The following is a 23,162-nucleotide window of genomic DNA, read 5'->3' as shown; positions in this document are numbered from 1 at the left end:
GCAGCTCTGCCTCATCCTCCAAACAGAGATGGCCTTCTGGAGCCAGCAAGGACAAAAATGTAGGGTGAAGGCCTTGGTGCTTGGTCTGTTCAGCATCATCCTGTGTTGCTGATAAGTAAGTAAAGGACTGTGCTTTATGTGCCTTTGTCTGTGAGAAACTGAGGTGGCATCCTGCAGTGTCTGTCCCACATTTGTGCATTACTGGAAAGTGTTGCCACTCAGTCATGTTTAAATACCTGTATTTGTGGATGAAATATGTGTGGTTTATTAAGTGTGGCATAGTCCTGTAACATAAAGCAGAAGACCTCTATGGAGGAAAATGGAGTGGGGAGGCTTCTGTGTATGAAGTAACTCATGGTAGTGAGATGGCAGATGAGAAGTTTTGGTTTTATTTCTTACCCAAAGCCAATGTGTATTCAAGGATTAAAGGAGGGGGAAAGGGAAAATTAAAGCTGATTCTCTCGTCCTAACCCATTTCCCTTCTTTCCATATACAAAGTATTCTACAGAGCAATGAGTAGATGCAGGAAATGAGGCCAAATTGGAAAGCAGGTTGGCTTTGGTGCAGCTGGGAAAAATATGCAGATGATATGACACGCTTTTGCGCCTAAGGGTCAGATTTTTTAAAGTCTGTCTTCTCTGGTGTCTCTTGCATCTTTCTTTAGAGCATTTGCTGCCAGAAGATGAGGTGTTTTTGAATTCTAAATCGTGCATCTGAGCTTGTGTGACCACTCAGTCACGTTACGGCCCTTATTGCTTGGGACACTCATATTATTGAGTGGCTCCTATGAAAGCTTCCAGATCTGTTTCTTCTAAGGGCTATTCTCAAGGGACTTTATAAAAGATACCTAAACACTGAAACAAAATGTACTGAAGTACATCTGACTGTAGTGAAACCAGCTGACTAGTGAAACTAGTGATGGCTATTTGTGTCATTTTTTCCCTTATACTGCTCTGTTTGTTCAGAGGTCACTTGTCATTTTTCACACCATAAAAAAACTGCCTTCACTTTTTATGAGGACACATCTTCTAATAAATTTCTTTTTCTTCTGGTATCTTCTGACAAGAATCAAGTTATGTAACATAATCTTGATTGACACAGTCTCTAGAATAAAAATATGCTTTATCTTTTTTACCCATTTGTGTAAAGTGAAACATTGTGGGTGGGTTTGGGGTTTTTTGTTGTTTATTTATTTGGAGGAAGGTTGTTGGTTTTGGTTTTGTTTTTTCTGGAAGCATTCTGACAGCATAGGGTTAAATTCCTTAATTACTTTGTAGGTAGAATTCTCATTATAATTGTTTGGAATTTTGGGAGGAGACAGGACTAAAAGATTTGGCCTTTGATTAGCTTTCTAGCAGTATTTGTTGAGGATTATAGCAGTCAGTGGAATTGTTCCAGATTTATTACCATGAATGAGCAAAATTTAAGCAACTGGCCTTAAAACTAACTTTCAGCTTTGCACGTGGATTAGGAGAGATAAATTGCCTCAAGTAACAGACAGCTTCAGGATGCACTGGTATTACCTAGGGCAGTTCCCTGCAAAACCTCCTGTCACCTATTGCCCCTTTGACATCCTAGAGACGCCTGTGCTCCCCTGCCAGGGAAGGCAAGGCAGGTCACCTTTGGCTTTCAGAAGAAAGCATTGAAGTAATGTTGTTTCTCTCCAGGATGATAGAAGACTGACAAGCTATTATATTGCCCCATGAGATATGTGTTTTATAATCCTGTTGAGTCCACATAGATGTTTTGGAAATAGAATTAATTGCTTGTTGTGAAATATGACCAATGTGATGAAGCCATTTGTTGTCCTTAAGAAGCAGCATGAGATGATTTGCAACTGCTGCAGATATCAACAGTCCTTGCCAGTGCTTTAAATGCAAAAGGAAAGGTAAAATATTTCCTAGTGTTACAGGAAACAAAACTTGAAAACCAACCTGGCAGCTATCTAATAGTCTGGTCCTAACTGTGCAAGAGGAAACAAAGAAATAGCAACATAACTTAGAGGACAGGTTATTTAAAATGTCAATATAGTTTTTAGGTAGCAGTTAAGGTGGTTTTGGCAGAGTGGTATTCAAGACTAGAGTTTTTTAAGGGAAGCAGAGATCTCTTGCTGACAACCATTTTGCCTGAGAGTGTAAGATCACTTTGCAGGCTGGGTACTCAAAGTCCCAGACAAATATAACTAAAGTGAAGCATCAACCCCTACCTGCCAAAAAATTTCCTTTGCGGGTGTATTCAGATCTCTTCTGAAAAACCTAAAGTCACTCCAGTCACAAAACTGAAACAAAATGAATTAAAGTGTTGCTGTTCTTGTGACCCTGTGGTGTCATCTCTGAGTCAAACAAAGCCTTTGCCAACTTTTATAATGCAGCATTTAAAGCCAGGCAATTTCCTACGAATATCAGCATTATTTTTTTAGCAAAAAAAAAGGAAGTCTCGAACCACTGTGTTCATAGCCTTCATAATTTTGGCCCTGAAGAGAAGCAATGCTTTGGCACTGATAGTTTTCTACATTCTTGCCAGACAGGTGTGTTTCTCTGTATTAAAAAAATGTTTAAAAAAGGACCAGACCAACCAAAGAATTCCAGGATGATCTTGCCTCTTCAGTCCTGAAGCAACTATTTTGCAATTTTCAAATTGTGCAGCTACAGAATGGTTTGAGTGGGAAGGGACCTTAAAGATCAACTCATTCCAACCCCTGCCACAGGCAGGGACACCTTCCACTAGCCCAGGTTGCTGCAAGTCCCATCCAGCCTGGGCTTGGACACTTGCAGGGATGGGGCAGCCACAGCTTTGCTGGGCAACCTGTGCCAGGGCCTCACCTCCCTCACAGGGAAGAATTCTTTCTAGGATCTGATGTGAACTTGCCCTCCTTCACCTTGATGCTATCCCCCCATGTCCTATCCGTAAAGACATATATAGTGTAATTGTAGTAACGATTTTAAAAAGTTGCCAAATTGTTAGAAATTAAGCTTCTGATTGATAATTTTGTTGGTCATGCTTCCTGAACTTCCACAGAAACAGTAATAGCTACTACTTGTGTAAGCAAACAATATGAGGAAAGCATCATTCAGTATTCTCAAAAATTTGGTCACTGTTTCCATTGCAGACCTGTATCCTCTGGTCATTTTGCTTCTGTATTAGGGCTGATAAAGAGAAAAGACTTTAGCACTTCAGTTCCCCTCCTGATTCACACATTGCCTGTTGCCTAGCCTTTGTTGATGGCTTGCTTTCTTCCTTGGTCTCCTGGCTATAGGCTCTGAAAGTAGCTCACATTTCTTCTCCTGCCACAGTTATGTAGCTCCTCTGCTGATGGCTGCAGATATGCCTGCTGCTTGCTTCCAGCTGGTTTTGCAGCCCTCCAGGCCATCCTTTGGAATGAGGATCCCAGTTTCTGTCACAACCCTAAGAGACTGGAGAGGCTTTTTGCAGGCTGCCAACAACTATTTCATGGACCTGCTGATGTGATGCCCTCTTTGATTCATGGAGTGACTCCTAATTGCCATGTCCCCCTTCCCCTATGTGCCTCCAGAGAAGGGTAGGGGGAGGGGGGTACTCGGATTACCTTCCTTTCAGTGTTGTATTTGTTTTACTATTTCACTCTCTGACCCAACTTTTATAGAGAGCTTCTGTGGGAGCTGTTCAGGTCTCTTCTGTGACCTTTGAAGCTTCACCCATGACTATAAACAACTGCACGTGTCTGCTTAGTCTCTCCAGGTTGGATGTGTTGCTGTGGAGGAGGCATGCTATTTACTCAGCTTGTTTATTGTGTGTTTGGTGGGCACTGTTTTCTGTGCTGACCTGAGACGTGTGTTTAGCCTTGTCTTGTGCAGCACTGCTGGCTCTAAATGGTATTTATGTATGTGAAAAAACCTGCTGTCTCAGTAATCATGTTCATCTGATATGCAATCTGAAGATGTGATATAAGATAATCACATCACATTTAGATAAGATACTTGGTTTGTATGTTGTAGTACAGAGGATCGGTCGGCTTGCTACAGCTGAATAAACAAGAGCCAGGCTTCAAAATGCTTCAAATAAGCTCCTCAGAAGGAATCTGGGGAGTTACTGTCAGCCTTGGTGGATGCTGTGGCCAGGGGACAGCCTGCTGAGGGCTGTGACAAAACAGCTGGCCAGAAGCAGGCTGGCTGCTTTGGGCAGCAGCAAGCTGGTGGCCCCACGCAGAGGCCATGTGAGTTGGCTGTGCTTGGGGCACCGCTCTTGGGGCTGCATTAGCAAAACTCTCCCCACAGAGAGCTCAGACCAGGCTGTGGGGAAGTGCAGCTTCTGTGAGATCACCCTATTGGTTTCAAGGTGGGGATTGAGGTCTCAGGAGGGAGTGGTGATGTCTGGAACATGGTTGTTCTCTTCTTTCCTTTTCTATTTCCTTTAGAAGCCAAATGCCCTCTCTTTTACTTCCATTTGAGGTCAAGATTTTAGACATCATCTCCATACTTCTTGTTCTTCCTTTTCTTGGCCTCTTCCCATCAATGAGAGGTGCAGAAGGCCTGAAGGAGGCTTAAGGAATGATTATGAGGGGAAGGTACCTTCCTGCTGGAGACTATAGATCCTCTGGCTCTGCCTGTTACCGTTTTAGGGGCCCTTGTCTACGCATGTGATATATTAAAAAAGCTAAATAAAGCTTTAGAAGCCTTCTATAGATGCTTAAAAATATGTACTTGTGAGAATTGCTTTACTTTTAAAAAAATCCCACCTTGAAGGAAATTGGTTTGGAGCATGAGAAATTCGTTGTATCTTTTGAGATGATTCAGTTGTGTTTGGGGAGTTGGGGGACTTGTGCATTGCAGTTATGACTGGGGACAAAAGCTTGGGACAGAGGTATGGTGGTTTTTTGAAGGTATTTTAAGGCTTAGTGAAGAAGCAGAGACATTTGCCTTGCATAAAACATATGATATAGGCAGACAGTAAGGAATCAAGGGTTGGAATGTAATGCAGTGTGCTGTGAATGTATTATGGAAGATAACACTGGGAATGATCATTCTTTCCTGGTCTAGTTCCCCTGTAAAATCACGGATTGATCTCTTTGGGGAGCAAGTTACTTATCCCATTTTATCTGGAGTTTTACCATAGTGGGCTACCAGTGGGTGGTGAAAGAATGATAGATGCTCTGGTGATGATATACCGAGTACACATGAAAAATAAACTCAGCTTTGTTCTTTTGTTCCTGAATGTCCTTGCACTGATAAATATGAACTTCTCCTTACTCAAGGAAAGTTGATTGGTTAATGAACTGTTAATAAAATTGAGTAAACGCCAACTTTTTAGTATTTACATGAAATAGTAAATATGTGATGTTGCTTGGTCATTTGGGTTCAGTTTGCTTCTTTGTGTTACAGGCCTTTAGGCAAGTTTTTTGTTTTGTAGTATACTAATATCTTAAAAGCTTTTGTGGTTGAACATAACACCCAATACTGATATTTCTGATTCTACCTCTGTATTTTTGAATACTAAAAATGGTCAGCTGGATATATGTGCACCTTTTTAATTAGAAGTATATTAATGCTGTTTTGTATCTTTTTCTACTTCAGAGTTGACATTGTATGAGCACAGAAAGCAGCAATGGGAGTATGCAGTTTTCTACTGAAGAGGTGTCTCAAGAGCTCATGATTTTTTTCCATCTCTCCTCTTAACATTCATCCTGCTCCACAGACATGGCTCACCATGCGAGGCCTTCCAGATCAGCCAAAAAAGAAGAGCTGGGCAAAAGGAAAACTAACCAGAGCAAAAAGAAATCTAGCCAAGTGAGAAAGAAAACCACAAAGGCTTCCACAAAAGCTGTTAGTTCTGGAAAAGTTAAAAAGCCAGTGCAAGAAAAAGATGTTAAGAAAAAACAGCAAGAAAAGAAACCAATCATGAGCTCTTCAGGTAGGCTTCTCAGGAGCAGTGTAACCAGAACCTTGTCTGGAGCATCTTGGGTGAGTTTGGAGAAAGCTGACAACATCCTCTTTCACAACCAGGATTCTTTCAGCATCAATGGCTTTACAATGGCTCTCCGCAACCGACCCTTCTCCAGAAGACTGTCCCAGATTCCAGTAATTGCAAAGCCCAGGAAAGCTGCAGCACAAAAAAGGCTAGAAACAAAGGAAAAACATGAACAAGAAGCCCTGGCAGTAGTAGAGGAGAAAAATTATGAAACAGGTGAAATACCTTTGAAACAAGATTTAGCTCAAAATGAGTTAGCTGCTCTGCCTGTAGAAGGCTGTCTGTGTAGTGCAGGTGAAGAGCCTGTTATCCCATGTGCTGGTCAGGACGAGGAGACAGAAATATCTGAAACTGATGATTCCATTCCAAACAGTCAGGTAACTGATGATGGTACAGAAGCTTCAGAGGTGATATATAGGCATGAAGACCTGCCCTGTGAGCAGATACTGAGTGATCTTGATACTGGTAGTTTGGCTGAAGCATTTGTTGAAGATGCGCTGGTGCTTCCATCTTTTCCTTCTGACTCTGAAATTGCCTCTGAATCAAACTTGAAGGTGCATGCAGAGGCTCCCTTCAATATGGTGCCTAACAGTACAGAACCTGACTCCAGCTCTGCTGATACCTCAGGCTTCAGCTCAGCAGTACTGATAGAGTCAGTCACACTTGCCAAATTCCACATTGGAGCAGGGTTGGACATGGTGCTACCTAGGGAAGAGCAAGATTTGGATTCTGCATCTTTAGTTACTTCTGAGTTTAACTCACAAGAACATTTATTAGGAGATGCAAGGTCACTGGCAGATTCCTGTTTGAAGGCAGGCTGGGATTTGGAATCTGAGAATAAAGACATTGGTTCAAATTCCAGTACTGTAGCTGCCTCTGAATCAAATTTGCTTTTACGTTTTGAAGGTGCAAGCTCACTTGCAGAATACCCCATGAAGCTGGTTGTGGATTTTGTACCCATTCACAGAGAACTTGATTCAAATTCAGATTTGAGCTTTACAAAAGAGAATTCAGAATTTGACACAAAGAACATATTTAGAGTATGTGAACCAGTCTCCAATACCTCTTTAAACAATATTGAAGTAGAGGACATTGAACAGCTTGTTAAATGTATTGATGCAGAGACATTAATTTTGAATTCAGGGTATGTCCCCACTTTATCTTCAGATTTAGAAAAAACCACGGTTGATAAAATCTCTGCTGAAAGCTCTGGACAATTCTCTGCAGGTTTTGTTTCAGAGTTGCCTTCAAGCATGGAAATCTCTGCTCGTGCCTCAGAAAAAGCCATAAATGCAGATTTGCCAGCTGACTCAAGACTGCAGCATAATGATTATTCATCACAGCTGGGAAGTGTTGGAGTAAGCTTGAATTTGGTTCAGGACAACGTGAGCAACAGCACTGAAGCAGTTGAGGCCTCAGGGCCATACTCTCTTAAAAATCCAGCTGGTGATTACCCTCTTCCATATTCATCTCTGCTCCCTATGCTGGAGAAAAAGAAACGAAGGCGTTGTGGAGTGTGTGAGCCCTGTCTGCGGAAAACAAACTGTGAGGAATGCAGCTGCTGCAGGAAGCGCAAAACTAGTCACCGGATATGTAAAAAGAGAAAATGTGAAGAACTGAAAAAGCCACCACCACCAATCACGCTACCTTTTGAGGTAAGACAAAGAAGTTGCAAATTAAGTCACTCTATTGAGGCTTGAGGTGCATCTTAAAATTCTGCAAAGGGAAATGCTGGCCACATTACAGCTTCAGAGGGTTCAGGGTTACTGTTGGTGCTAACAGGTTGTACAGTGACTTCCTCTTGTCATCTACAGAACTGTAGGTTAGAGTGAGCTGGAGTTAGTCTTGTTCCTCTTTTATGAATCTGTAAAATCAAAGGTAAATACGGCTTTATCTCAGATATCGGTATGTTGGCCAAAATAATGGATTAATCGGAGTGCATAAAGAAGAAGATTTAGGCACAGAATGTGGGGAGGAGGGTAGTCTTAGGAGACTGTGAATTACAAGGGAGAGTGTTGGTATTTTGAAATACTGAAGGCTAAAATTTAGCAAAGGGAGGCATGTTGTCTGCTCTTTGGTTCAGTTAAAGTAGTTTGCTTGTGATGACAGATTTGGTGGAAATCAATTTATAAACTTCAGGACCAAGTTGTAGCTGCATTTTCCCCTTTCACATCTCTCTGCCTTTCTAATTGTCTACTCTTCTGTTTCTCTCATCTCACTTCTCTTTCCTCTCTCTCTTTGTCTTTTACCACATTCCCCATACACACTTTCTTTTTTCTGTGTTTCTTGCTCATTTTTTGATCCATCAGCCTTTTATAACCCAGGTCATAACTTTTGGAACAAAGAGGAGGGGAAAAGACAGTCTGTATGCCCATGTGATAACAACACTGACCTTCTGAGGGATTTCAGTTTCAAGATCAGGCTTTAAATCAGGTAAGTAGGGAGTTCATTGTAGATTTCCCACATCCCAACTGAATTCCCTGACCCCTGAACTGCAGTCAGACTCTGCAGTGGTAGGTCCTGCTGGGGGTGTTCTCTTCATAGGATCCAGTAGTGCCTGAACCACAGAGGGGAGAGGCTGTCTTGGTAGTTAAAGTCACTGGGACATTTGCCTTGGGATGTGGGAAACTGAGGTTCAAGTCTCTGCACATCAGTGTGTACTCTGAGAGGAGCAGTTCGCACTGGGGAGAATGCACCTGCAAAACCTTTCTCAAGAGCAATTTAATTGAAATAGTGTGTTCTTACAGCAGATAGGAATTCCCATCAGCTGGGGTGGTCTCAGGAGAGCTCCTGTTTGCACTGCTCTGTCCTGTGCTTACCAGGGTTGGCAGAGAAGTCCTTTCTGGTTTTAAGGTAGGCAAGCAGAAAGAAGAGTCCTGCAGCAGTGAGGGGAATATGATGTATTCTCCTTTGTGGGGGAAGTGTATTTTAAGATAGGATGTTTAGGGAAGTAGGCTTAAACAGTTTGGCTCAGAATTCGTTCAAAAACCTCTTTCTGTTTCAGCTGCTCCTTAATGCTCTTGAAAAATAAGTGAGGAGAGGGACAGCTGTAATGTGACTTAAGATAGATATTAAAACAATAAAGGTGGTAGAGACTTATCCTGACCTTTTACAGCAAAAGAATAGTGACATTGTCCTTTTGTATATTTAGTCAGCAGGATTGAAGAGAAGTTCATGGGAGAGGATTTGTGGACTTGGGGTGGGAAGTGGTCTAAAAGCCAAGTTTTAAAAAGGGTTTTGGCAGGGTCAGTGAAAGGAAGCACCCCAGCTTTTCTGTCAACCTTTGTTTTCCAGGCTAAACATACTACTTTTCTTGTTGCTCAGCCTGACCTACTTGCAGATTAGCTTTGCCTCTTCACTTTGTTCTCTCTGGGCACTCCTTTTAATTTCTTTATGAGAGATTCCTTGTTTTTATTCTTTTCTTTGGCAGCTTTTACTTTGGTGTGCTTTTATTTCATTAAAGTGGTCACATTTTATATGATACATTCAGAGCTGCACCAGAAGCCTTCTTCATTTCTTATTAAATTTTGTATGAAATTTCAGGGTGCTGCATGGAGGAAATGAAGTATTCCTGACATTTAACAACATGTCAGGTATTTTCTTGTAAAATTGTATTTGAATGAAACCTGGTGCCTTTTCAGATATTCCTAGAAAGAGGCCTTGCTTCATTTTCAATCTCTAGAAACTGTGCTTTGAGGAAATGAGAAAGTATTTCTACAATGTTTTACAAGCTTTTTCAAGGTGTTGAGATGGGGAAGGTGTTGGGGGATGGGGAATGCTATCACTCAGTTTAGCAGCTATCCTTTAGATAAGATTGCAGGGAATTCCATTGTTTTCCCAGTCTGGTAGTACTGTGACTTCTGTGACAGTAATGTGTTTCAAATAGAAAGCAGCTGAGGAAAACCCAAAACTGTAGGTCTCTGTCCATGGTATGGAAAGTCAACATAGATAATTAAAAGAAATTAGTTTGGCTTTAGTGTGTTCCATATTCAGAAGAGTCATGCTTCTTTCTCTCATGTTGGTGGAATGTGAGCATTTTTTTTGAGGTGATTCACTGGGAGGAGGGTGCAGGGGGATAGAGCAGGAGCATAGTTTAAATGTTGGTTGCCTTAAAGGAATTATCTCCCCCCATTCTAACTAAAAAATGCAAAAGTCCCAGTGAAGTCAGTGAGAGCTGTGTGTGTTAAATGGCTGTATAGCCACTGTGGGGGTTGGCAGCATACCTGCTGCTTAGGAAAGAAAAAGTGTTGGTGTTCTTTAAGAACTTACGTGAATTTACAGTTACAGGGAGTAAGGCCTGGCTGGTAGAAGCCATGAAGGTAAACTGAAGTGCATATTCCAACACCCATGCCCATGTGTGCACAAGCACTCAGCCCTTGGAGAATATCAGTTGCACGTTTGGAACTGGCAATAGTTAGGTTACTGCTATTTCCATTAATTCACACACAATCCAGATAAAGATTTGAAAACTATATTTGACTTGAAAAATGCCATTTAAAAATAACAGCCACATAAACATTAAGTGATATTGTACCTTCCTGAATGTAATGGGTTTTGCAGGGATGTGACATCATGAAAGTCTGGATATAAGGCATTGTGGGCTCTAGTTCCCAGCCCCTGTGTGTAGCAATATTGTTGCATATAATGCCTCTCTTCCTGACGAATTCACACTTGTGCCTGTTTGGTTTGGAGCTGGTAAAGCAGAATCCTAAAATACATAAAGGAAAACATTTTCTTGCTTACTGATTTTTTTTTTTAATGGCAGCCCAGTAAATAAAATGTAAGGAAGCTTTCATAAGTAGAGGAAAAAGGCTTTATCTTGGGTTACTCTCCCTCTCAGAATGGATAATGCAGGAATACTTCACAGTGAAGAGTTTGAGAAGCTTACCCACGCAGGATTATGATGCTGCCATATTTTTGTCTTGTCTTTAAAGGCTGCTGTTTTCTGAAACAGTATTGCAGTTACTGAGGGCTATTTTGTTCCAAAAAGCAGATTGAAATCCAAGAAGTGGTCTGCCTTGCTGCCATTGCATACTGTCAGGGCTGTCTTCATGAGTTGCAGTGTGGCACGAGGATTTTGTAGGCTTCAAAAGTAGCATGTGGACAGGAAAGGTGGCTCATGGTTTATTTCTTTTTCTCCATGGCCAAAGGATTCCCGTTTTGGCCAGGCAGGTGCTGCAGACTGAGCCTGGAGCCGCTGCTGGCGCCGGCTGTGCCGCATCGGCTGCAGCTCGGCCGTGGCCCATGGGGTGTCAGGCCAGGCAGTTCCACTTCTGGGCTGAACGTGCTGGGCTTTGTGGCCCCACAGCCCCCAAAGGGCCATCAGCCTACAGGGCTGCTGCTGGCAGTGTGGGGAGCCCTCATCTCCAAGGCTGCTTCTACAGGGCTTGTCAAGGCAAGGTGCCTACATTTTATGGTCCTGCCTAGGCAGGGAGCTCACTTGGGTGGGTTGAAACCATCTGCTGGGGAGAGCTTTAATTCCTATTAGAACTAAATAGCTAGATTTAAGGGGACCTGTAGTCAACAAACTGACCAAAAAAAATGAGGTCACTGAGTGTTAGTTACCCAAGGTGTCTTGAGACATCTTATTTAATTGCTGTAATCTGAGTAATGTGAAATATTAAATAACAATAAGGGCCTGCTTGTCTGTGGGTTTTTAACACACTGCTGAAAAACCCAGACATATTGAAAAAGGATGCTGCAATTCAAGTTGGTTGGGAACTTTCCAGTAAGCCATTCCTTGAATGGAAAATGCTGAATGAACAGGAACTTTTCACAGCTACTATCTATCTTAATGCAACTGTTTTTGGGGGAAGTTTCTCAATGCTTGAGAAATGAAATTTCTGTTTAGAATTTAAAAAGGGGACGAGAATTATTGGAGCATGTTGGTAGTAAGAGCTTTCTGCCTGATGCAGACCAGGGGCTTGAATTTTGGTCTCCCACATCCCATTTGTCTCCTCTTGAATTTTTGAAAGTTTTGCTCTGCTTTGGAACAAAACCAAGTGCTGAAATCTGAAAAAAAAAATGAAAAAAAGCAAAATGGAATTCTTGTGTTCCAGCCAGGCCCAGCTATAATCAAAAAATTTAGACTTTGTGGTATTTATTTTACAATAGACTCCAGAAATATTTAAGCCAGTTGAATTCTAAACTGAGTGCACATAAAAACACTCCTGAGTAGGATACTTGAGAGTTTTGTAAGGGGATAGCACATAGCTAGAGGAGTTTGGTAATGTGTGTGATGAGCAAAGCTGCATACAGCCTTCCCTGCCCCACGGATGCAGGGCAGGGAGTTGGGGTTGTGCAGTTTACTCGTATTTTACACTGACACTCATCGTCTGTGAGAGTGTAAAATAATTGCAGCTCACAGTACTTTGCCATTTCTGTGTTCCTGGGTGTGGATATAATGCAGCCTAAATTACAGTGAGACGGATTAGTTTGTGTTCTAGTTATTTTCAGAGGCTGTATTTAACAAGTTGCCTCTTCACTCCTCCTTATTTTGTATGTTGGTTCTTAAAGCTTTTATGGGGAAATTATTTGAAGAGGTTTCCTTCTTTTCTTGTGTCTGAGGACCTCTAACATGAGGTTACAAGGAAACCTGAAACTGCTGTCCAGTGCATGCACCAGTCTGGGGATTAAATCAGAATATGGGAGTTTAGGTTTCTAAGCAAACAAAATACTGTTCCGTTTTCCCCCGTTATTGTAAAGCATCTTAAGTACCAAAACTACAAAAAAGATTGTAGATCATTTAATTGTGACTTCTACTGTCTCATATTTAATGTGCAAAAGAGACCCTTACAGACTTGGGATATTTAGGTAAAAAATAGAAATGAGAATTTTAATTCTACCTTATTCTAAATCCTATTTAATACATCATTGTGATGGAACAAATTAAGAGCCTAGATACAAGGTAGCCTCGGACAACAAAAAATGGGCAACAGCGTTCTCTGATTTAATTGCTCCACTGGGGAATGAGTTGTGTGTCCATGTCTATTTAACTAATTTACACCAATAAGTGGACAGTAATTACATTACCGTGTAGATTTAGATAAGAAAACAGATTGCAGTTTGTAGCTAATGAAAAGATGCTCTTACTGGTTTTTATCTTTAGCGCATAAATCCGTGGCCAACGTTCTGGGTTAGATGTGCACTGCAAATTGTTTCAGGGAACGCTTGGGTGTCTGCAGTGTTAGATACGCTGTTGTTTGTTTGTTGTCCCTAGTTAGGCAATGTCTGTGTGATCCATGAGGGCTCGCTGTGACCCCTCCGTCCTCCTTTCATCGGATGAGCGTTTGAGCAGGTGGAGTGGTGGCAAAGCAGTTGCGCTCGATGTGCGTGTGCGGCCAGTGGGGTGGCGGCCCGTTGGCAGTGGATGTGTTGTGCTGGGGGCAGGCGCGGCCGGAGGAGCGCGTTCAGCGGGCGGCAGGGCAGGGCCGGGCCGCGTGCGGCGGGCGCGGGGCTCGGCCGGGCGGGGCTCCGCCGGGGCTGCTGCGGCCGCGTGCCCTCGCCTCGGGGGCAGGTGAAGGCAGGCCCTGCGGCCGCGGCCTCCACCGGGGAGCGGCGATCTCCACTCTCCCCAGGACGCCGCGGCCGCCGGTGCCCGGCGACGCATCCTCAGCGCCGCTGCCGGAGAGGGCCGGGGCAGTGCCGCCCGGTGCGCGGCGGTGTGCGCACGCGTGCGGGTGCGCGGGGGCCGTGTCCTCGCCTGACCCCGTTCCCATCGCCGCCCGAGCCGAGCGGCCCCGGTGCCCGGGGCGGGGGGCCCGCCACGCCCGGGCCGTGCCCGGGGCGCGGGGCGGCGCCGGCTCCGCGGGCGCGGCGGCTCCGTGCCGGCTCTTGCGGGCGGCCGCGCGGAGCCCCTTTGTTCGGGCGGGAGGCCGCGGGGGGGCGCTGCGCGGCGGCGCGCTCCCGCGGGGCCGCGCGCGGCGCGCGCCCGCGCGGCCGCCGCTGCGGCAGGAAGCAAAGATGGCGGGGCAGGGGCGCCGCCGCCGCGAGGGGGAACGCGGGGCGCCCGCGATGTGAGGGGCGCCGCGGGCGGCGGACGGGCCGCCGGGAGCCGCCGCCGGCCCGTGCGAGGGCTGCCTGTAACGCACTCGGGGCATTGCAGAAATAGCGCTGTGCCATAATAAAAATCGGAGGTGTCTGCCTGCCTTTGTGACCACAACTTATATTCTGCAATTTGATGTTTTTTTAGGTCCTAACAGAAAACAAAAGGCCTCAGAGGAGGAAGCAAAGAGTTTTAAAGGTAACCGATGATCGCTTTGATGTTTATCCTCTCCCATTTTGAGCAGCATTTTCTTGTCATACAGTCCAGGAAGGCAAAGGGTTAAACGCTGGGTAGCGGCGCTTTCCAGCTATTAAGCAGATTAGCTAATTTTAAAAGCACAGAACATGTCCTTTCTTTCCTCTTTTTCTCCAGCATGTTGTAGACCTATTTGAACCTCCCTGCACAAGTATGCAGACCAAAAGTTTGCTTTCCCTTGCATTGAACGTTCCCTTTAATTTCTTCTGTTCCTAGTTTCATACTTTCAAACATAACAGTTAAATGATTTTAGCATAGAGGTTTTATGGCATCTGAAATTTCATGGGAGAAGTCAGCGTTAAACTGCAAGCCAAGTTAACAGAAGTGGAATTTTTATACTTACTTTACTGAAGTTTTGATTTCCTCTCTTTCTTTAAACTTTAGAATACCTCAACTGAAACTAAAAATCCTGTAAACTTACAACAACCTTTAGTTTCAGTGTTAACATGTTCCTTCCACACTTTTAAGATGGCTATCCTTCATGATAACAAAAGACTGGTCTTTCAAATGCAAGTATCTTGGTTTTATACCAAAATACAGACTTGCTACACTCATGGCTAATGTTTTTGGTTGTTTGGGGTTTTTTTTAAGTAACAGGTAGTATATTGATACTGCTTCTCTCAGTGCATCTTTACAATGTTTTGAATAGAAATAAGTGATTAATTCTGTTGTTGCAAACTAACTTGTTGGAGGATGAATGGGGCAAGTAAGATGGATGGTATGGGTAAGATGAAGCTAGTGAAAATGCAAACAAAAAGTATGTTGTTAAACTTACTTTGTTTAACTACTCCAGCTAAATGTAATAAGATAGTTTAGTATTGTTTCAGTACACTAAAATTTCAGAAGTTATTTGATATAGTGGATTTTACAAATGCTGACTGGTCTGTCATGTCATCTTACTTGAAAACATCCCGATTTCTTAACAGTTGTGTTGTCATTGTTACACATTACAGAAACTTTGGTAAAACATACCAAAGATTAAGTAAGGAGCAGATAACCAGTCCAACCTTGAGGTGTCTGTCTTTTCGTGTGGAGTAGTTGTGCAAACAACCCACCTGTGTGCTAATTGTGGTTTTACAACACTGGCAAATGTTAGTGGGCTTTTCTGCATTAAAATAAGCCATTAAAATATTAGTATTTTTTTGTTCTGAGCATGATTTTAATTATTCATTTTAATACTGCTGCTCTTTGTAATAGACCACATGGATGTAGCTAAAACTTGAAGTATTTGCTCATTCTGTCTTGTGTGCTGATAACAGTAGCATGCAAAGTAAGGAGTGTTTGTAAAGGAGTCGGTTTATAATGTCTAATTGGTGTGATGCCTGTTCTGGCAAAGGGTGGAAAATGTGTTTTCTTGGTCACAGACAGATGCCTTGTGTTGGGTGTCAGTCTGCAGTCGCGGCTCATGGTTCATCTTTAGATGTTCCTCTTGAGTTCCTTTTGCCAAAGTTTGTGATTTGATGGCCCAGCAGGTTGCTATGTAATAGGAGTCTGTCATTCCTCTCCTTTCCAAAAAGCCTTCTCAAGAGTTTTTTCCACCCTTGACTCTTGAATGGGAAGGCTTGTCTGGTTCTGCCAGTGTGTGTAGTAGTATCCTTGTCAGTTGTTGGACCTGGGTTGATTTCTGGTTTGACTTTTCCTTTGCTGAACTCATTCTGTGGTATTTCCTCTTTGGTTTTAGATACTGTTTTTTGTATTTTCTAGTGTTTGTATTTGTTTTGTGGTGCTGGAGTGTATTTCCTAAGAGTTTGTCTCATTGCATCTACCAAAGAAGGCACAGTACCTCTGAAGGCATCTCATGGAATGCTGGACTGGGCTTGGTGGGGTTGGCCTTTGGTTTTGGGAGGGAGGCTGGGCATCTAAGTTATACTGCAGCTCTGTCAGCTGCAGTAAACTTTAAAAAAGCTGCATTTTAGAAATGTGGCATTATGTTATGTGGCTCTAACCTGGCTTCTGCTGTTGGTGGGACACCATGTGAAGTGGTGTTGTCCTTTCTGTCGAATTCAGTGTTTGATTTTATGATTGGTAATGGCTGAGGGCATCTGACCAGTGACATTTTCAAAATTTCAATAGGATATGTCCTCTTAAATTTGTATTTTCTTCAAGTAGTATTCCTAGGTTTCTTAAAGGAGGATTTGTAGTATTTTCTTCCAATAATACATGGAGTTTTGGGTTTTTTCCTAACTCTCCTAAATTTTGATAGACTCACATTTATTTACTTAGAGGGCTCGTGTTCTCACTGTGCTGCTGAGGACCAAGCCATTCATAAATTCTGTGCAGGGGAAAATAAGCAGTGCTTTCCATTGCAAATGGGTTGGACAGATATAAACAAGACTAAAAGTGATTCACACTATTATACTGTACTTTTTATACACTATTTATAGTTTTCTATACTCGTGTCTTAGTGCTCATTTCTGGTTATTCGGTGACTTGTTTAGGAAATTCATCTGTGTCATAAATACTGTATTAGGTTCTCCATGTTTATTTTGAAAGAACGTCTGAAATATTCATCACTTCTAGCAGGCAAGTGCTCATTAAATAAAGAGTCTTTGTAAGCTCACAGTATTGGATACAAGGGAAGGAATATACTTAGTTTTCCTTAAGGTTTATATTGTGTTCTTTTCCCAGTTAAGCAGACACCTCTTTAATTTTATTCCTGGTAATGGAGAATCTATATAGATGGGATTCATACTTTAAAATTAATTTGCCTGCATTTCTAAATTCACATTATGCACCCTGCTTCACTTAATGTCAGCCTTTTTTAGCACTTACTGGTGTTCTGGCTGAACTTGGGCAGTCCAGTGCACATCCTCCCAAGGATGGGAAATGCTTGCAGTCACTTCCAAGGTCATTACCACTGAGCTTGGAAGAACGGGGCAGTTGGTGTTGTCAGGGAAATCTGCACTGAGCACGTGTAGGCAGCAGTGAGAAACCTCCCCATGGTCAGGAGGCAGCTGGTGAAGCAAGATCCGCGCTCTTTCCTGGCGGCTCTGGGGAGCCAGGGCTGCCTTTGGGATGGCTGCAGGTGTTTGTTGCCCTGATGGAGATTAAAGAAATCCGAAACAACAACAAAACATAATGAAGAAGAAAGAAAGGGAGGGGAAAAACAGGGAAGAGCCTGGGAGAAATCCCAAGTGACATATGCAGTGCTGAGTGAGTTTTGTGGCTGCCTGCGCAGTCTGTGTTGTGTTTCTGCATAAACACTGCAGCGGTGATCGGGGTGCCAGCAAAGTGCCAACGGTGCCTGCTCACACTCTGTAACATCCCCTCAGCTGCAGGCAAGCCAAAAGCCAGAGATGACTTCAGGGGTGTTTATAAACATTATACTAGGAACATGAAAGTTTTATTTCCATCGAGGCTGCAAATAGCTGATTGAGCACCCTCTTAATTTTTCTTTTCCAGATATACAAAGCATAGTCTTATAAAAAAACAACTTTAGAACATAAAGTTGGCTTGGCAGACCTGCTGTTGCCCTTGTTATGATGCATTTTTAGTTTTGCAGCTTAAAGAAACTAAAATTACACTTTTTTGATCAAGGTCATACATGTGTTAACAAGGTGTAGGAAAGCAAGTGCTAAATTTCATTATAATGCTTGGAGTGAGCAAGAATTGAACTGATTTGGAACACTTATTCTAAATTATGGTGTATATTTTTAGTGCAGAATATCTGCCAAAATATTTAGCTGGATAAAATTAAATTTGAGTGCTTTTTTCCCCTTTAAACTGAGATATGAGCAAGTCAGTGGAATTGCACTGCTGTGGAATTTTATGGGGAAAGAAGGAAAAATGGTATTATACAAATTGGAAAGGATGTTGTCCAGAAAGGACTTACTTTTTTTTTTTTTTAATAGGCATTATCACCTCAGAGCATATTCCTTTGGTAAATACCAATTAAAATTGCTTTGAGTACTGGTTGAAAGTTTCTGCCTGTTTTTTGCTCACTGTCTTTTTGGTCTCTTTTTTTGATAGGTAGACCTTACTTTTGATATCAGAGCATCCTACACAAATAACTTGTATTTTTAAAAGTAAGATAATTAACTTAGCTGTTACCTGGATTTTTTTCGCCAATTTTTGAAATAAATGTTCTCATTTTCACCTTTTTCAAGCTGATTGTGCATCTGTCTAAATGGGATTCAATCTTTAATTTTTTTTTGCTTGTGGTAGACTCATGCAACCACCTATGTAAGCAGGCCTGATGGTGGTTGTGATTTAGCACAGGGCATTTGCCTGTGCAGCTTACCCAGCACTTCTACATGAATGCCCTCATGAACATACGGAGCACTTGCATGTTGTTTGTACAGTTCAGCCAGGACTACTCATGTATGTAGATGTTTTTGAATAGAGCTCTAACAAAGAAAGCCTTTGTAAGTCATCTGTAAATGATTAATCTTCCTCTATTTTCTAGTCCTTAATTTTTCCAGTTCCTGGTGGAGTTGAAGCCTGTCTCTTGTGAATTCTTTCCTGGGGCGTGCAGGGATGCTGTGCTGTCCCCTGATCCTGGGGGACTCTCTTATTCTGTGCTGCTCCCTCTCCCATCCCTCCTCTGGTGTCCCTGCGCTGCTCTTTGCCCCACAGCTCCCCAAAACTTTGAGGGAAGAAAGGCACACTGCCCTGGGGAGAAGACAGGGAGCAGCAGGGTTTTTGTTTTAACTCCTTCATTGCTGCAGCAGAGCAGGTGTGAGGATAGTGCCCCTCCTCAGGGATTGCTGGGGGCTGGGAAGTGTTGACTAAGGCCAGGCTGAACCTCATGATCACGGAGGTTTTGAAGGGGTTTGTGTGTTTTGAATCACAATTTATTTGTAGATCTTAACTCTCATGGTCTGTTTTAGTGTAGGGCCTTCCATTTCATTGAATTTAGAAATGGAGCTTCAAAAAACTAGAAAATGTGTTTGTGATCAAAAATGTCATAAAATTTTCAGTAAAAGTAGCATAGCTTTTGGAAAGGGAGGAAAATGTGCATGTGGAGATAAGGTCAGTTGTGTGGGTATATTTATTGATTGATACGTTGTTGAGATGTTCTTAATGAAGTATTGCAAAATAAACACAGGGTTTCTCTTCCAGGTGTGTTGCTTTGTTGATATTGTTTGCATTCACTACCGCATTATGAGCTTTATTCAATACTTGTACTTGCTGTATGTAATGCAGGCATTGAAATAACTGAGATGGCTCTGCCTATTCCAGTAATGTACTCAGTGTGCTGCTGGCCATACATGTATTGACAGTAATACCTAAAAAATCCTTTGAAAATGGGTGCTCCCTGTTTAGGATCTGATAGGATATTGCTAAGCAAGTTTGTATATTGCTTTTAGCAATTGATGTGGGCAAAAACCATTGAGAAGCCCTAAACGTATCTGAGTGGCAGCAGAGTCTTCACTTTTGTGGTTTGTTTTTTTTTCTTTCTGCCATGTTATACCAAGAATTTTGTTTAGTGTTACTGATTATGGCAAAGTTAATTTAACTGATACTATGACAGCAAACTTTCCCACTGGCATTAGTAGGAGCCTTGCTTTTGTAGAGACCAAGAGATCAGATTTGTACTAAAATAAGTTCTTAACTATACAATTTCAGTGGGGAGGTAAGAAGAATTCATGCTTTCTTTTTAAAATGTTAAATGTATGAAACTTAAATGATACAAAGAAAAAGGAAGATGGCATTTAAACAACTAACAATAATCCTTTTTTATTCATTTATATAAAATTAATATATAGACTATAGAAAACAAGGCTGTCCTTGTTGTCCTAACAACTTTAATATTAAGCCTTTTAGAATATTAGGATTTTTTGAAGCAGACTTACAATTGAGTGGTTTGTGTCTTGACTGAATTCCTTTCTCAGTGTTTTGTTGGTGCTGTCTGTATTGCATTGTAGTTTTATCAGTGCCCTTTAGTAAAATGGGGCTCTACATTTAATTTTTCTAAAATAAGGGGTTTGCTGGACTTGTGAATAAGAGGAAAAACTACTTTGTGTTTGTAAATGCAAAGCATTCACTTTTGTGACAGATGGTGACTGTCTGAGTTGTGCAGTCCAAACACCACTGTTGCGGTGCTGCTCCATTGCTGTTATTCCAGCATGGAAGGAAAAGCTGCTGCTACTGTAAAGCGAAGTGGAAGTTACAGTGCAAATTCTGCCTTGAGCTTTACTTAAACCATAGGTGTGCAAGCTCTCAGGCAGAAAAGGAAACACAATTTGCCAATTTTTAGGCTTTTTTTCTTCATGACAGTAAGCAAACCATAGATGAAAAATCCTGAATAGTGCTGCCTCATAGCCTACTGCCTTAAGAGATCAGCATGACTTTTTTTTTTTTTTTAATCTGAGTTAAGCTGCTCCTGTCGCTGAGTTTTCTATTTCTAAAGAGTATTAGTTACTCCTTTTTATCTTGTGGCCCCTCATCAGCTTTAAAACCAGGCTAGAATGGTGTTGTGTGTCCTTAGCAGTTCTGGTCTGAGAGCTGCTACCAACATGTAGTAACTTTTAAAAATATAATTGGTTGTACAACAGGTGGTGGGGCACAGACCATGGTCCTAAATTAAGGAGCTGAATATCTTCCTAGTTAGATTACAGGAACTGTGGAAAGTTATGTTGTGAGTTTAACAGTTTGGATCTTTACTGCAACAAACCTGAAGAGAAATTGTCTCAGTTTGAGTCACATGTGGTAAAACCAGGAAAGATCATTATGAATACTTGTTCTTGTGCTGGGAAGTTATAAGACAGTATCCTTTTATTCAGCTTAAACATAATTTTTTAAAAATAGCTGAAAGAACTTGAAATTGAAAATTCTCATGGATGAAAAGTGCATCCAAACACCTAACAAGATGCTTAAAAAAAATTCTTGACTCTCGCTCTGTCTTGTTGCAAAAATGTGCACCATAGTTCAAGGCCAGACTTCTCCAGCCTTAAGTTAAAGTCACTGAGTCTTGTTATACTTTTGTATACTAGAACAAGGAGCCCTCTGTTATCAGCATTCTTTTCCACACAGACTGAGCAGGAGTTTGTGGCTTTTCAATTTTCTTTCTCTTTGGTAAATTGGAGAGAGTGAGTAGAGAATGAACTTGAGGCTTTCACTTCAAGATGTTTCAATCCTTTGTCATTCTTGTGGTCCTTGGAGCCCTCTCCAGCATATCAATGTCTTGCTTGAATTGGGGATGCCAGACCAGGATGCTTTATTCTGCCAGCAGGTGCAGAAGTGCCAAGTGCAGGATTGAAAGTAACCACTCTTTTCCTAATTATATTGTTATTTATGCACCCAAGAACCTAACTAACCCTTTCAGGCATAAAGTTGTACCAGGAGTTTCTATAGTTACTGTGCAGTTGATTATTGACCATGTTAATGTCCTCCTGGAAGGCACTGCTTTCCAAGGTAGAAACCTGCCTTTTGTAAATGCAGCCCCATGCCTCTTGCTGAACACAGACTCTCTCTTTAGTGTAATGAAATGGCTGGCTTGCCATCATGTCTGGTCTTTGAGTTACTTGCTGTTTCTTGTAAGTATTAATTTTCTGCTCTTTCAGATTGTTGCTGAGGAGGTTACGCGTGGCTGTGATTTGCTCCCTGAAGCCCCTCTTAGGAGCACTGTGATGATTCTCCACTGGCAGGGAAGGGCCAGGCAGCACTTCTTAGCACTGTGCTGATGGTTTCATAAATGAGTAGACCACAAGAGACATTAGCTAGGGTGGGTAAACTCAGAGACTCAATTTCTTTAATCTCTGCTTTTGAGCTAAAGCACATTAGGGGAAAGTTCTATTAGGGAATACATATTGTTGCAGATTGTATCATTTTTCTTTTCTGGCTTAATTGAGTACTGTATTTTCCAGAGCTGCCAGGGTTTCTTTGAGTGCTTGGTTTCAATGTTGATGACAAATTCTTGAGTAATTTGAAACACCAGTAAAAAACAAACCAACCCAAAACCCAAGGAAAACAAAAATGACCAGGCAAGATGCTTGTTTATATTTGCTTCAGAAAAAGTGCTGTAATGTTTGGGGTTTTTTCTTTCTTAACAAATCAACTTCTTGGATGCCTGTGTAGGAGAATGGGGTGTCTTTCCCCTGTCTTTTCTTGCTCCTGTTTGCAGCTTTTACAAGATAGACATAGGAGTTGGTGGAAACAATCATTTGAATTTGTGACTGAGAGAGCCCATTTCCAAGTAGTCATCCAATAAATACATTTCCATGGGAGCCATCATTTGAAGCCTTTACAGTCAGAATTAGTATCCTGTAGTTTTTAATTTTGTAGTAAGTGTATCCTTTGGGGTCTGAGACTTTAGATCTAAGCAGTCTCACTGAAGCTGTTGCACAAGGTGGGTGTAAGGGCTCTGCTCTGGGAGTGGTGTAGGAGAGAAAAGGAAGAGAAAGAAAGTATAAAGACTTTGAGGCCATAATGTACTAATTACTCCTGGAAAGAGACAGTAAGGAGCTTTTCTGATGGGGAGCTTGGCTGGTATTTGAAGAACATGGCAAGGAGGGCATAAGTGTAGATTAAATGGAGATGAAACTGAGAGTTAAGCTGTGGCTTGGAGAATGTTCTTTACTATTCTGGCTACAAATAGGGAAAAAAAGCAACCAACAACTAGAGCAGACTTTTCAGCTGTAGTAAGATCCAGTGTGAGATGCTACATGCTGTGATGCTCAGGTTGGTGAGTGGGTTGTTGGAAGTTGAAAGTTAGTGGGATACCTCCAGGAGAGCCTCAATGCCATAGCCCAGGTCAGGTACCTTTCTCCATATTTGCAGATCCTCTTGTTCCACAGTTTCTGTATAAACCAGCTTCTATGGTAAAACTTGTCTATATAATTTTGCCAAGTCCTGTCCTGTCCCTCAATGCCATCTGTGAACGCTGCTCTCTTGAGGAACAAAACCTCTTGTACATTCAGGCTGTGTTACATTAACAAAGGTCTCCAATCTGATTAGAGAAGATGTGCCTTAGCTGAGC

At 42.1% G+C, this 23,162-nt stretch overlaps 1 protein-coding gene across 5 annotated transcripts in view; it reads left to right on the top strand.

Moving 5' to 3' along the window:
• Nucleotides 1-23,162, top strand: part of TET1 (tet methylcytosine dioxygenase 1) — a 71,728-nt gene that overhangs the window by 3,194 nt on the left and 45,372 nt on the right. For 2 of the 5 annotated variants that reach the window (XM_021529060.4, XM_077784787.2), the window contains exons 2-3: nt 5,550-7,598; nt 14,135-14,185. In XM_021529060.4, the coding sequence (XP_021384735.2) occupies nt 5,673-7,598; nt 14,135-14,185 (1,977 nt within the window). In that variant the 5' untranslated portion in view covers nt 5,550-5,672. Of the gene's footprint in view, nt 1-5,549; nt 7,599-13,168; nt 13,272-13,462; nt 13,595-14,134; nt 14,186-23,162 lie in introns of those variants that run through there. The other 3 variants (XM_085583813.1, XM_085583814.1, XM_021529063.4) reach the window with 3 other exon arrangements.

The sequence above is a fragment of the Lonchura striata genome, chromosome 6 (assembly GCF_050655825.1).
Source record: "Lonchura striata isolate lonStrDom1 chromosome 6, ASM5065582v1, whole genome shotgun sequence".
NCBI lineage: Eukaryota > Metazoa > Chordata > Aves > Passeriformes > Estrildidae > Lonchura > Lonchura striata.
Note: the sequence above shows the minus strand (reverse complement) of the source record. Positions and strands in the feature narration are given on the sequence as shown.